This window comes from Anopheles coluzzii, chromosome 3 (assembly GCF_943734685.1).
Source record: "Anopheles coluzzii chromosome 3, AcolN3, whole genome shotgun sequence".
Classification (NCBI taxonomy): domain Eukaryota; kingdom Metazoa; phylum Arthropoda; class Insecta; order Diptera; family Culicidae; genus Anopheles; species Anopheles coluzzii.
In genome coordinates, this window is record NC_064671.1 from 5034930 (window position 1) to 5049748 (window position 14819).

General features: G+C 46.7%; 3 protein-coding genes across 4 annotated transcripts in view; all 3 read left to right on the forward strand.

The window, feature by feature from the left end:
* LOC120955335 (NADPH oxidase 5) overlaps positions 1 to 14819 on the forward strand; it is an 88177-nt gene that overhangs the window by 43048 nt on the left and 30310 nt on the right. For both annotated transcript variants that reach the window (XM_040376154.2, XM_040376153.2), the window contains exon 3: positions 1110 to 1204. In XM_040376154.2, the coding sequence (XP_040232088.2) occupies positions 1143 to 1204 (62 nt within the window). In that variant the 5' untranslated portion in view covers positions 1110 to 1142. The remainder of the gene's footprint in view (positions 1 to 1109; positions 1205 to 14819) is intronic.
* LOC120955340 (zinc carboxypeptidase-like) lies at positions 11020 to 12324 on the forward strand. The gene is made up of 2 exons (XM_040376161.2): positions 11020 to 11188; positions 11257 to 12324. Exons 1-2 carry the CDS (start codon positions 11076 to 11078, stop codon positions 12161 to 12163), a joined length of 1020 nt encoding a protein of 339 aa, XP_040232095.2. The 5' UTR covers positions 11020 to 11075; the 3' UTR covers positions 12164 to 12324.
* Positions 12830 to 14131, forward strand: LOC125906387 (carboxypeptidase B-like). The gene is made up of 2 exons (XM_040376160.2): positions 12830 to 13056; positions 13121 to 14131. Exons 1-2 carry the CDS (start codon positions 12950 to 12952, stop codon positions 14028 to 14030), a joined length of 1017 nt encoding a protein of 338 aa, XP_040232094.2. The 5' UTR covers positions 12830 to 12949; the 3' UTR covers positions 14031 to 14131.

Below are 14819 nucleotides of genomic sequence, written 5' to 3' on the forward strand. Positions count from 1 at the left end.
CTTCATCCCGAGCACGCGGCCGCACACGGTCGATGACTTCGGGGTCCCCCTTTCCCCCACGCCAACCAATCCTTCCTCGGACCCATCGATGGAAGATAAATAAGTGCAATTAAGCCGAAGCACAATTAACACACTGCCGTCGCCACCACTTGGGACAAACATTCCGCAACAAGATCAACCTAAAAACCCACCCACCACCACCACGCCACCACCGATCCACCATCTCGGTATGGTCTGTAGTGTCTTCTCGGAAATTATCGTTCCAAAGGGCCGAGACGACTAAAGGGCAATTAAATAAAGTTGTTAACATGGTCCGATGAATGCCGTTTCGCCGAGTGACTTCATTTCTCCCGCCGCATGCCGCCGACCACCATTGCGATTAGCTACCGCCAGGGATGGCTTTGTCGCCAAGGGATTTGGAAGACGACAGCATAGCACGGCGCGAGCACCATTCGCGCGCGATAATTAACCACCCAGCTTGCGTGATCTATCCTTACTTAGCAGAGGCGGCTTGCCGCACAAAAAGGGAAATCGCCACCGGATGCTGTCGGGAACGTGCACGGCTGGAATCGAAGTCAGTGTTGTCCGGGTTCAATTTTCATCTCCAATACGATCCGAACGCAATGTCGCAATGTTCCTTATGGGCAGAGACGGCTCTTCATGATCGTCAACACGAGAAAGGCGTAATTGAGCCACCACCTTCGTACGAGCGGGGGAAATTAAGTCTTTGCCCCCGTATGCCCTACAAATGGGTGGTGCGCTGTGACACATTCGTCGCCGGGTTTTAAGATCCCTTAAGAGGAAAAGCAACACTATTCGTTGCACATCTGCACTAATGGTTGGCGGAAATTCTCCCGCTCTTGCATCGAACCATTTTTGCTCCCATTAGGCGACGAACGGGCGGCCCTATCTTTGGTGTCCGCGTGCTGCGAACACCAGCAGCGTTCAATCACGCGCACCAAGTGACAATTCTAATAAAGACACCACCAAACACGCGCGCACTCTCGTTAAGGAGCGCTGCTCTCGGCGGCGACATCTTCATCGACCATCGCCTCAAAGGGCCTTACGCTTTGGTTGTTAACCGTTCCTCCTTCTCCTTCTCATTACAGACGTTTCTGCAGAATCTGTTCCGCCTGTTTGACATGGACAACGAGAACTTCCTGGTGCAGGATAAATGGATCGAACATCTGAAGGGCCGGCTAACGTAAGTAGAATCGATTGTATTTTCGATCCCTCTTATCTTCCACATATCGTATCATAAATGCCTCCTCATTTAAACTGATTGCTGCAGCCATACACACTTTAAATCAATTTCCTGCGATGCGATTACGTACCGCAGCAGTTTCCGAAATTATAACCCCACGGCCGCTGTAATCCTGTGACCTTTCCGAGTCGTCAATACCTCCCACAATGATTATCATAGCAAACGAACAACGAGCAAAATGTACGAGCAAATCAATTCACATTAACCTTCTTTTGCTTGGCTCGCGCAACCATTCCAGCTAAGGAATTTCGTTCCTCGACGCTCGGTAGCGCATCGCACCAACGTGGATAAGAAGATGAATAAATGGTGCAGCAAAACGGTTATGAATTATCTGCCACACCAAATCACCCGTGCCCGTTCCGTTGCTTGCTCGTTTTTCATCTTCGATCTTCGATCGCGCTCGGGTGTGGCTCTGGGTGTGTGGGATATATACCTTGTACCGGTTACGGGGGACTTTGCCCCACGGCCCTGGCCATTGTATAGATTAAATTGTATGATAACACTCACACACACCGACCGGTACAAACGTACGTAGTAACACGAGTAGTTTCACCAAATTGAATCCCAAATCCCTCTGTTCCAACCCTCTTTTTGCTGGGTGGGGAAGAAAGCCTTACGACCCAATAACGTATCCAGCGATTGACCGCAATATCTCGATGCACAACAAGCAGGAACAGTGTCGCGAGACGCATGTTCGTTTACACCGCACGCGTTGAGGCAAAGACCCACACCCCGAAGGAAGAAGAAGTTCAAACGAGGAAACGAACACACAATTTCGGGTGCACGCAATTCAATTTGTCAGCATCGATTGTTGTGCACCTTTTCCCTGTCCTCTGCGGCCTTCCAAAATTCATTCACTTTAGGCCATGCACGATCGTGCCTGGATCTGGCGGACTGAGCGGTAATATTAAAATTAATACACGACATTTAACCCAAGCCGGTCCCCTCTCCTTCAGCTCTTTGGCACACGTGACGCATCGATCGGGGCACGCCTTGGTCACTTGGCTGGAACACTCGGAGCAATGCAGAGTCTTAAGTCTCTCTGTGGCGGTTTGCACTTATTTCGCAGTTCTCGTACCAATCCCGCGACTCGACCTGTGCCGTATGTGCCCATGTGCAGCTTTATGATTTATGATGATGTTTTCAGTTTCATGTTTAATTTGATCTCGAGGATTAATATATTCTCCGCCATAATTCGCTCACCCCATACAAAGGGCCTCCGTGCCCGTAGTTGTGTATCGATCGATCGATTTTCGTTTCATGCGTATCGCGAAGGACTTTCGCGTGCACTGTGCGCGCGGGGGCGCGACTCGTGTGCCTGGAATGCTTTAAACGAGATTAATCACGCCGCTGCTCCCATTCGCGCCCAGGGACGGGGGGAAGATTTATCACCTTCACACGCAGATTAGTGTTATTTTGGAGGCTCTTTCGGCTCTTTCGGTACGGACCGCCGACAAGGGGTTACATGGCATGCGGTCGTGTAATCCATGTTCGGCCCTTTTTGCACCCTACCACCCGGTTTCCATTCCGCGGCCGACGACGAAAAAAGCAAGCAACGGGAGACGACGACTACACATTGTATTGGAAGAGCTCGGGTACGCGTGGGTGGAGCCAAAAATGTGGAAAACGCACACGGCCGCCTTTCGTGGTTTGACAAATGTGCAACGATTGCAGCCCTATTGAACGGTCAATTTATAACAACTGTGCAGCCTGAAGGCAAACAAATGCGCCACCATTTACGCGACACAAGCTGTAAAACAGCGCTCCTAATAAATTCGTCCATTTTTCATTTGCCGCAAAACAATCGGAGAAACGAACGGGTAGTGCCCTTCACTATTGCTGTTTTTTGCTTATACTTCAACTTATTTTTTTTCAATTTTACACAGAATTCTTTTTTGAATTTAATTTGAATTTGTTGCGGATCATACACTCGTAGCTTGGCTGTATTCAAATTGCTTTACATTTCTCCAATCGTCCTCAATAGCATACAATGATTATCCGGAACATGAAACCAAATCAGATCTTACGTGCTTGCTCTCCAATCTTCCAGCATTCGCATTGCTCCGTAAACGAAATTGCTCCAAGAGGGAAACGAAATCGATCGTCTGCGATCTTCACGTGATTTCCATTCTGGAGCAGATCACAATCTCTGATAGCAGAGCACGCTATTGCGCATACAGAAGCGCATGCCCGTGTCCATCCCGTAAGCGGCAGAATTCCGCAACATTAACGCGCTGTTTCCCGGTGGTCCCAATCCCAAGGCATGAACAGCTACAATGATGAAAACAAAATCAACTACAGCACACAGGGGCTTGATAGCAGCAGCACCATCAAAACAGAAAAAAAACTGTGCTCCTATACAGCGAACCCATACCGGGGCATTGGGGTAATATAGGGCAGAGAAATTATGCCTACCGCGTCAATCCATCGATCGTGCGTCGATCGTGCGGTGCGGAACTGCGGGAACCCGTTAACGCCAGATTCGATCAGGCGGTGGCAGTGGCGGCGAAGGCGACGGCGAGACCTGTCTTGTAACTGCCTCCGGACAACCCGTCCAACGGACACCTTTATGATGGAAAGGGTCGCCACTCGCATGTCGGCATGTCGGCAGCCCATTCCGGCCGCTCGTGCCTTTCTGCAAAACTGTCAAGGGACACAAAAAGCAGCAGGAGTGTTTAGGGACCCGTCCCAGACCAGAATCACCGCTGCTAAAATGAACTCATTGAGCCGTTTGAAACTCTCCAACAGGCGGGCTGTTTCGATAGCATCCCCAAGGGGCTCCCCCTGGCGGCAGGCTACCGCCGGGCGCGTTGATGAAGTAATAATAAATTTACAAAGACACCCTACAATGTTCACCGGGCGCAACCGGGTTGATAATTCATTTAACCACCACACTCCTCGACTCGCGCGAGCCCTAATGATCAATGAACCAAGACGTTTTGGCGGGAGGAGACGTTCGATCGTTCCGAACTATTGGGAGCTTAATTGTCCAAATGCTTTCCAGAGCCTGATCGTGCGTTCGCGCTCTGGGTGTGCTAGCTAGGGGGACTTTGTTTGGGGGGAGGGGGGGATTAATAATCACTGGTGGGTAGGTCGATTTTGATTGATTGTACAGCGGTGCCTGCTGCTAGACGTGAGGTCTCCGTGTTCGTGATGTTGCATGACTGGACAGTGCGTAGGGAAGCTGCACTTGTCTCGCACAGATCTCTATAGACACAAACGAATCATTGTACGGGGTTGTCAAGCTACCAAATTGGAATGCGTGATCAATACGCACCTTTTCTGGGAAGGATTTCGTTTCTTGTGCGTCCACTAGTCTCCTATAGAATGCGGATGTTTATGACACATGATAGTGATCGGTAAACATTGCGCTGCTGATGGAGATATTGGTCGTTTTTAATGATGCTGTTTATGCGTCACATTCTCTCGGGGGCAATGCAGCCAGTTTCAATAATGTACACAATCTTATACACCATCCTCCGGCGAGCACATAAATTCTCAACGGACATAAAACGCATTAAATAACTACCCTTGGTTATTACTTCATTTCGCTTCTACCCGAGCCCAACAGCTTACAGTACATTCACAAGTTTTTATATAGAATGAAAAAAACAAGAGTCGATTCGATTGCAAAATGACCACCCGTGGCTTTTCCCAGTGCAACACATATCTCATATTTTCCTTCCCAAGCGCACCCGTCAATTCGCGGCCACGAGCGTACTTTGAACTCAGTGTTTATGAGTTTAAAAATCGGTGTTAATTAGGCGGCCGCATGATTCGAGGCTTTGCACTCTCCCCGCCGTCGTGCTCCGGGGGCCTCGAGACGTGGCTTCCCTTTTTTTTCGGGAGTTAACAGTTAATGTGCGCTCTTAAGTATCTGCCCTAACATGGCCAGCCAGTCGCACTGCGATATTGAGATGTTAAAATTCGATACCCGACCGACGTCGATTTGTGTCGATCAAATTCGATCACGATTCGCCTTTATCGTGCACCAGAGATCTCCACCGCTAAAAGCACACAATCCACTCTCGAGGCTTTCCAGCATTCTGTGACAAGATCTTGATCCCCCGTGCCATAACCGCACGTGCGCGCACGGGCTCGGGCTCAGATTCCCGGTGTCTGTACGCTCCAAAGAAGCAAGAAGTGATCCAGAAAGAAGTCCGCTTGACAGCGATGAATCTCAGATTTCAATCTTCTAGATTCGCGAAAATCTGGCGCACCGTTTCAACCAATAAAGTACGGCACCCATAGGTCGCTTACGGCGAGAAAAAAACAACTTTAAATTGAATTAAATTATTATAAAAATCCATTTACAGCTTCACGCTTTTCGAGCCAAATATGGTAGAACTGGTTCAAACGAGCGGTCCCGCCGGTTACCAATTCCAAACGAAATTCCCGAGACAACTGGGGACACGGGGGTTCGATAGTTGCATCGCCAGCTTTCAACGAATCGAATCGAATCGCCCTAAGAAAACCATCATCGCCTTCATCGCCAAAAGCCTAAAGCTACCCAAAGCTTCTCCGACTATTTCGCTTCCTTTAAGTCCGTCCCGAGCCTCACGAACGAAAATTGATACATTTCTCCAAACCCGCTCAACGCCCCGAGGATACTTAGCACACACACACACAGCTGCAACGAACCACGGAAAGCAGCCAAGAACTGCTCGGTCGCACCGACATGGACAGCCAGTAAGCATTTACTCAATCACTCGCTGACTTGCCGGGACTGCGGGACACGACACCTGACACCCCGCGAATGGTTGGGTTATCAAATTTATCGTTGTCCCATGTTGGGGCCGAACTATTTTATGTGCGTTTGGACTGTTTTGACGGCGCGTTTGTCGGACTGTTTTGTAGGAGCTGGTGCTAACGACAACCCCCCGGGTCCGGTTAAGATTTGCAATCGCACTGGCCCGGGAACGGAATTTGATCCACCCTTGAGCGATGGTTTCGACGACAGAGGCCAGGAGATGAATGTTCTCGGTTTACCAGAAGGTCAGATTTGCCGCCGGGCATCCGTCAGGCGAACCGGGCGCCCGACCCTATCTGACGAGCAGTGCACAAGACGGGTTCTCCACCCAAAGCACCACGGTGGATGCGGTTTTCGCCTTTGATCGGGTGAAGCGCGCACTAAAATTGGATTATTTATGCGTGCGCGCTTTAGCGCGATCGTCAAGTGCACTTTCTCACGCTAGCGCAAACTGGGATGATGGTGCCCGTCCCACTGACACATCGTGATGAATATTCGGTTTTACATCAGAGAGTTGCATCACGAATTCATTACAGCTGCGCAGGAATGTTTCGGACAGCTTCAGGCAAAAGTTGTTGTTAAATACTTTTGCCAGACAGAAACATTGTTACCAGACATCGGCGACTCAAGGGCAATTCCCTCGGTCAGTCGCTAGCTCTTCCTGTTCCCGAACATTTCCCCCATGTACAATGAGTTATGAGTTCATGTTTATTAAATTCACTCACCTCAACACTTCATTAACATTGCGCACGATTCGGTTCGCAATGACCAGGAAAGGGGTAAAAAAACCCACAAAAAAACAGCAATGATCACGTTTCAACACCCAGAGATTGTGGAAACGATCAGAGTACGATCGTTAACAGCAGCTCCTTTCGACAATTAAAATTCGCTCGTTCTCGTTAAGGCGCTTTGCTTTCTGCTGCTGTGGAATGCTAAAATGGTGTTTTCCGTTGATTAAAAATGAGTCACGGGGAAGGGGTGGCGCAGTGACAAACAAACAACACGTCCAACTCACCGAACCGTGTAATCGTGTCGTGGTGCAAAAAAACAAACCCCAAAAAATAACACAAAATGCCCCTTCCTCTCTCAACGTACATGCGTGCGACTAATGGATGAGTTAATTGTTCGAAATTTGAAACCACACAAAGGGAGGAGAAATGCATGCGAGAGACTCTCTCTCTCCCATCACACACACCTTTCGTTTTGCACTTTACGGTTGCCAGTTGCGGGTGTTCGGTTCCAGGTTTCACGTGTTAATGTTTTATGGATTTATTCAATCTCCCGAACATGTCCACGGTAATGGAGAAACACTTCCGCGGAGGCCTTTCCTTTCATCGACTGATACACGATACTGTCACGAAATGCAACAAGATGTTCCATCTGATCTGGTCAGAGGAGTGAAATAAAAATACGACCACATTATTCTGCTGGTACAAGACCCAACCCGATTTAGGGGGGTCACTGCATTCGGTAACTTACCCGCCGTGAATGTTGTTTCCCATGGTAACAGGAGCCTCGGAACAGAACGCGTTGGTCATTCGCGGCTAGAGAACAACAGGACGAAGCGTATTTTGCCGATTCGGACCCAATCTGAACCTGCACACCACAACATAGCATGCGCCATTGCTCATAATCGCTCGCTCATAAATTGCCCTCTCAAATGGAGCCTGTTTTGTTCGCTGAGCTTGCCCGTATTACTTTCGCCTGAAAATCTTTCCACTGAAATTGATCTTAAACACGCTGCAGCTACTGAATGGAAGCTGCCAGTAACCGTTCGACATAATCGGCATACCTTTCGCTCGCCCCGGGTTTGGCTTCCCTTGCCGTTTGAGATTCGTTTGTTGTGAGATTCGCGTACGTTACTTCCACCGGTAGCTCACACACATACACACCCGGTTGCACACCAAAACTCGATGCTGATCAGCCAGCAGCAGCAGATGCGAATTTATGAATCCAGACCCCCTTCATTCCATCGATGCCCGAAATGGCACACCCCGTTGGGCTTCACCGCTTGGCCGCAGACTTTTACCTTATCGGGCAACAAGCTCGATCCGTTTCTTCCCCTTCTCTTCTTTTGATACGCCTATTTATTATCGGTGTGGGAGCTGGAGCCTGTCCTGTGGACACCTTGCAAGCAATGCAAGCAGCCCCACATGTGATGCACACACCACGCACACCCTAACGCCAAACATGACACACACGCTGTTTTGTTGCCCGGTTGCACCTATGCAGATCATGGGCCGGCTGAGGACGGTACAGGAAGATACAGCTTCGTTGCAACGGCATCGCGTCGATTATGATAATAATGGACAACCACCAACCAGCAGCATCACGGCCAGTGTGTCCCACAGTCACCACCACGATGAAGATGCTGTTGATGGAAGCACCGGTGGCATCACCCCGTTGTGGTTCGTCTGGCCACCGGGGGACCTACCTCAACGGCAAAATTTACGGTAGTGCCTCTCTCGCGCGCTAAACAGCTCCTCCAACGGCAAATGTGCAATGCCGCTTGTGACCGCGGACGTTAATTACCACCGGTTTTTCTGCTGCACACCCGTGGCAATAAAACTAATCGTCATGGCGTTCACCAACCACCACGCGCGGACCCGCTGCTCCACATGGAAGTAACTACTCTCTTTCTCTATTCGGGATCGTCTCATTCTTCCCCAAACCTTTCCCTTCCTTCACCTTCATGCCTTCTTGCACGCGGTGACCACAAACCGAAGCCTCCAACGTTGGCAAGCGTGCGTCAGCGGCGCGGAGACACCGTGGCGGTACCCGTGTGCCCGTATGTTGCGATTTTGCTCTATAAGTTGAAAACTAACGAGCTCGCTCTGCTGGAGGTTTCTTTCCTTGTTTTCGATTCTTTAAATCAATTACTACTATTTAACACCTTTTATATTTGAATTAATAAGTTTGCCCGATCCGGGGCGTTGATTAGGCGCGGAGCATTAGCGAGAGCTGTCTTTGGGTGTGTGGCACTTGGCGCTGGCCGCAGTTGGAGATATGTGGGGGGAATGTTGCTGGACGCAAACGGCGTTGAATTGACGCGTTATGGCGCGTTATTAGATTGGTGCAATGTGTGTCTGTTATTTTTTTCTTAATTTACACATTTGTCTAAGGATTTCCATTCTATTTACCGGCGACGTCAAGCGCGTGTTGGGCAGCATAGATTTGGACCTATCGGGGTGGAAAATTGTCGTCGCTGCAGTGTGTGCAGGTGTGTTGCGAACAAATGACCATCTCACGGTAATACACGCGTTAATCGCCATCGCATTTTGGGTGGTCGGCACCAACCCACCGACCATTACGGGGAATGGAAACTGAACCGTTTATGGAGTGTGGAGGGACTTGAGAAATGAATGCAACGGAGCACGAGTGAGCTTAGGGCGAGGCATGAAATTTGTTGCGGACTTGATGGGCATTTGCAACGTGCTGGTCCCGAAACGGATGAACGTTGGTTCAGGTGTGAAGCTATCTTCTAGGACGCATCTTATCGCTCAGATGGACTGGCTTAATGAGAGTATGTGTTCCCACGTGTTCACTGCAATCGAATCACTTTGTAAGACACACATACTCTTTGGTAAATGCAATCTTCCCTATTTGGATTCTACACATATGTGGTGGTCCAACTCCCACCCTCTCCCCGGCAAGACTAATTTATGTGTCGCGATGCCTTAAAACTTGCGACTCAAACTTTCGCACAACTTGTAGGATAAAGTGGAACAAAATGCTTAATCAGACCAATTTGTGCAGCCGCTGGGACAATGGTGTTACGACGCTCCACAACTCAGGCTTACCTTGCGGGGACACACCCGCAACACTGCTCCCAAAACGGTCACTGAATAATGTGTTAATCTTACGTGGGGTGGGTTAGTAACACACATATCGCGACGCATTGAGACCTCCTCCCCTCTCCTCCACTCACGATGCACACAAATTGAGTTCTTATCCACCTGCTGTTTGTTGAACCGGGTTGAATTCGCGTCAGAGTTGTCCCCCTTCTTCACTCCCAACAATCGATTTCTTCACACCGTCAGCTGACCCCAAACAAACGTTGTGTCATAAGCTTACGACTTAACACCGAAAATTATGAACCATTTGCCGAAAACGAAGCAATCAGAAACCGCTCGTTTCGGAGCTTCGATTGCATAGCGTTTCAATACTTTACACCTCGCACGTTCGATGGCCGTGTGGGCGTATCGCAGCGGTGGTGATCACAGGAACTCAGCGCGCACATACGCGCGCACATGAGAGGAGACAAACAACCGGAACACCGTCCGCCTAATTAGCATGCGTTCGATGTGTCGGGTGTGTTGTTTGCTGAGTTTGCCAATTTGTGTGTCTTTTCTTCGTTGCAATCGACTGATGCACATACTACGATCTCTTCATAAGTGTAATTAGCAGAACGGGACTGTGGTCCAATTAGATGCGGCAACTTATGAACCGACCAGGAGGGTCTGTCAATGTCTTGTTCACATGATGCGACCGGTGACTCGGTGCTGTGAAATCTATTGATCGAAAAGGAATGTGGAACGATTATTTCTTCCCAAGCCGGTTGTCCCAGTGATTGACTGGATGAGATCAAACGTGTAAATGGGCACCATACTGGGCGGAAGGCGCCTTCTGCACGTTGGAATTCTGCCGGCTGGACCGTTCGAGTGGCTCCCCAAGGCTTCCACCAATATCACGCTACATTCCCACGGATTCACACGGTTAATTGCACCTTCCGATTGATCCTCACATTGCACATGACATTTTCCACCCTTTGGCTATTCGAGTGCATGTCAATCGAGTGCTCTTACCAAACAGCTGCTTGTTGTTTTTTATGGATCTCTTACGATCGTTATGAACGCTAATTTCATGGAGCTTAGGCTTAATTAACTTTGAAGAAAAGCCAATTATTTCTTTGTTTTACAAACAATTACAAAACCTTCTGCAATTCGTTACGCTCGCATAGCACTTAATCTCATATAAAACAAGGACAGAAAAGGCTGGACGGTAGTTACCGTGTGGTACAATCTTAACTTCAGTTATACTTTGATAGTGATACGATCCAAGATGTTTGGCTTAGGGGTGTTGATGCTAGCGCTAGCTACTGTGCACTGTATTCCAAACTTTACGTTCGATAGTGACGCTGCTGCGGGCAACCTAGAACTGGACTTTACATACGAGTAAGTCAGCCGGGCAATATACTAGAGCTTTAATTGTGAATTAACGAACAACTTCTCCACGGTTTCAGTGAAAATGCAATTGACGATTACTACCCGCTTGACGGTTTCTTGTCATTTGACAGAGCCAATGAATGGCTAACCATTTTAATTAACAAATATCCTAGCAATATCACGACCAAACCGCTCGACAGATCGCACGAAGGCCGAAGCATCAGAGCCGTCTACATCAATAGGCAGCAAGAGAAGAAAATCATCGTAGTAGCGAACTTGCATGCCCGTGAGTGGGCCGCTACATCCTCGGCCATCTACATCATCCATGAGCTGATTTATCATGCCAACAAGTACCCAGAAGCGTCCCAGTTTCAATGGATCGTTGTGCCGATAGCGAATCCGGACGGCTACGAGTATACCACGACCACAGACCGCCTCTGGCGCAAAAACCGCAATAGTCCTCTCGGCATTGATCTCAACCGCAACTTTGGCTACAAGTGGGAGGTGGAGGTAAACCCCGACGATAAAAATCCCGAAGGAGACACGTACCGCGGACCGTCGGCGTTTTCCGAACAGGAGAGTAAAGCAATAGGGAATCTTCTGAAGGAACATGCACAGACAACGATGCTGTACGTCGATCTCCACACATTCGGTGAGACTATCCTGTATCCGTGGAGCTTTACGGACGAGGCGGCACCGAATGCGGCCTGGAGCAGATCCGTTGCCGAGGAAGGGGCGCGTGGTATCCTTTTACGTTCGGGTAAAACCTATCAGGTTGGTACCCCTGCCGAGCGCTCGTTCAAAGAATCTGGATCCAGTATAGACTACTGCTTTAGTCTTAACATTAAAGCATGTATTGCGGTCGAGCTGACAGCGGGATCGTACGAACTTCAGAACAGCACCATCCCGCTGGCCGGCCAGGAAGCGCTAGCTGCAGTGCTCACGATGGCTGTTTATGCAAACGCTGGGAATTCGCCGCTCTAAATCGAGCTATTTCTAATATCGCTCGTGCTTAGTTTGTTATTTATAACTTATTATAATAAATATAATAAAAATATTGCATAAACGTATGATCTAAACAATCAAATTATCTTTTTATAAAGCACACCAAATATGACATTTCATTTTCATGAAGTCGTACGATTGTGCATACTTAATTCAAATAAAAAATGAATATGAAATGTAAATTTTAGTAGCTTTAAAATTATGCTTTTTTTAAATCGTTTCGTGAAGGCGATAAAATTAGATACTGTTAGAAAAAACTAGAAAACATCACACATGTTTAGTACATCTGAGATCAACCTTCTTCTTTTTATTATCTGGCATAACAATTGACTATGGTTTTTAATCATAGGCTTGGATATCCGAGGCAATCATTCGAAAACCCGTGTAGTACGTTTCGACACGTATGTATATCTTGTACACAAAACGAAGCTGCGTCTTTAGATGAATATTATGGATACTATCAAGTGTAATGGATTTGTAACAACTGTATATCACCTACTGTGTACATTCCATTTTTTAAGGTAAGCTACATTGCATTGTATTTTTTTGAATATAATTTTAATAACAATTTTATTGAAAAACATTTCTAAATAAGCGTATAATTCAGTCCTCCGTATCAATTTCATCATACTTAATTCCTTAATTGAAATGAAACTGAGATCTAGTATATAAAGTTTCGATACAAAACATCCCACAGAGCAATTCAAGTGTCTACCTTACCTACAGAATCATTTTTACTCAGTATTCAAAGAACACAAACACAACATGTTAGTCATAGGAGTATTGCTGGCGTTCCTAACGCTGGCTACTGTAAACTGTCGGTCAAACTTCGCCTACAATCAGAGTGTTCCTTACACTAACTTGCAATCTGAGTGAGTATCAAACACTTATTTGTATTCGCAATAATACAACAAGAACCTTCTTTCCCACTTACAGCCTCGACAATTTTAATGTCTTGGATGTTTTCATGTCGTATGAAGAAACCAATCAATGGTTGGCAGCTCTAGAGGCGAAATATCCAAACAAGTGTAAAGTACAATCCATTGGTAATTCGTACTGGGGACTTGATATCAACGCCATTTATATCAACACACAACAAAGCAAGAAAATTTTCGTAGTCGCTAACCTAAATGCGCGCGAGTGGGCTGCCATGACATCGGCCATCTACATCATCCACGAGCTTGTTCGTAATTCCAACAGCTACTCAGACGCGACTAACTATCAATGGGTCGTTATTCCAATAGCGAATCCAGACGGTTACGACTATACAAAAAGCACAGATCGCTTCTGGCGCAAGAACCGTGCCCCGCAGACGGTAGTTGATTTCGGAACTGACCTAAACCGTAACTTTGATTACATGTGGGACGTCCTGATCAATAAGAAAGATGATTTTTTGCAATCAGAAACCTACCGCGGTCCATTCGCGTTTTCGGAAACAGAAAGTAAGGCCATTGGCCAGTTTCTTCAGCAAAATGCAAATTCAATCGTACTGTACGTTGATCTACAAGCTTACGGAGAGTATTTAATGATTCCCTGGGGTTATACGAAAGATCCTGCACCAAGTGCCGAGTTTCTTACATCCATAGCACAAGCCGGCTCTCAAGCTATTACAGATCCTACGAGCGTACTAGGCGAGGATCCACATTATTTGGTGGGTTCAGCAGCAGAGATAATGAAAGAGGCGCCTGGATCTAGTATCGACTACTGTCTATCCGTTGGAGTAAAGGCTTGTATTGCCATGAAGTTGTCTAGTAGAGAATACGAAATAAATACATCGGCTATCCCTCTATTCGGCCAACAAGCGCTCACTGCAGTGCAAGCAATGGCAGTCAAAGCGGACGGTTGAAAAAAGCTACATCTTAACATGAGTGAAGTACTCAGATATGACCTCCTGCTTATATTATCCTTTCAATAACTAATAAAAGATACATAACAAAACGTAAATTACACAGCAACTTTACAAATTCCAGGTTATTCTACATCGTACAATATCATAACTGTAATAAAATTCCAATTCATATAAAACACCAGTTGTTGGAATGTTTTAATTTGATATCGGAGTTTGGACATCGAACTATCAGTGGAAGTTACCGTTACCATAAATATAATGTAACGCAAAGGGAATATGTTCCGTAGGAAATTCTTTCCAAACTTTGTCTTTGTCAGTGCTGACATCCTTACAAAATTCTGTTGATTTTGCCTGTTGATCTTCTTAACATTTTCAATTGGCACTCAAAACCTTTTTTTATTTTTTTTATTTTTTTAGAGCATTAATAAAATGCTTCAATCAAATGGCTTTAATTTAACCCAAGCGAACAAAAATCACCAGTTTTTTACAATTTTAATTCCCAAAACATGAATGTGTTTCATTCTCGATCGAATCCACAATTTGGGATTTCTTACATTAACCCACTGTATAAACGGAGACAATTTACCCGCCCTTTTAACTTATCGTTATTGATTTAGTTTCCATGAAAGCTATCAGATTCTTCATAGACGCTACTAGAGGTTCAGCCCTTCTTGATTTCCTAATTGATGTTATCATTATCGTGTTTAATAGTCGTATGAATTGTTTTGCTACTTTCATAAGTTGCTCTAAATGTGATAATCGAGTTTTTACCCTAATATTTACGAT

What these genes read in the sequence shown, in the direction of transcription:
- LOC120955340 (XM_040376161.2), top strand. Translation starts at nt 11,076, where the DNA reads ATGTTTGGCTTAGGGGTGTTGATGCTAGCGCTAGCTACTGTGCACTGT. An exon ending in GAACTGGACTTTACATACGA is followed by an intron (nt 11,189 to 11,256) that starts GTAAGTCAGCCG and finishes CCACGGTTTCAG; the next exon opens with TGAAAATGCAATTGACGATT.
- LOC125906387 (XM_040376160.2), top strand. Translation starts at nt 12,950, where the DNA reads ATGTTAGTCATAGGAGTATTGCTGGCGTTCCTAACGCTGGCTACTGTA. An exon ending in TACACTAACTTGCAATCTGA is followed by an intron (nt 13,057 to 13,120) that starts GTGAGTATCAAA and finishes TCCCACTTACAG; the next exon opens with CCTCGACAATTTTAATGTCT.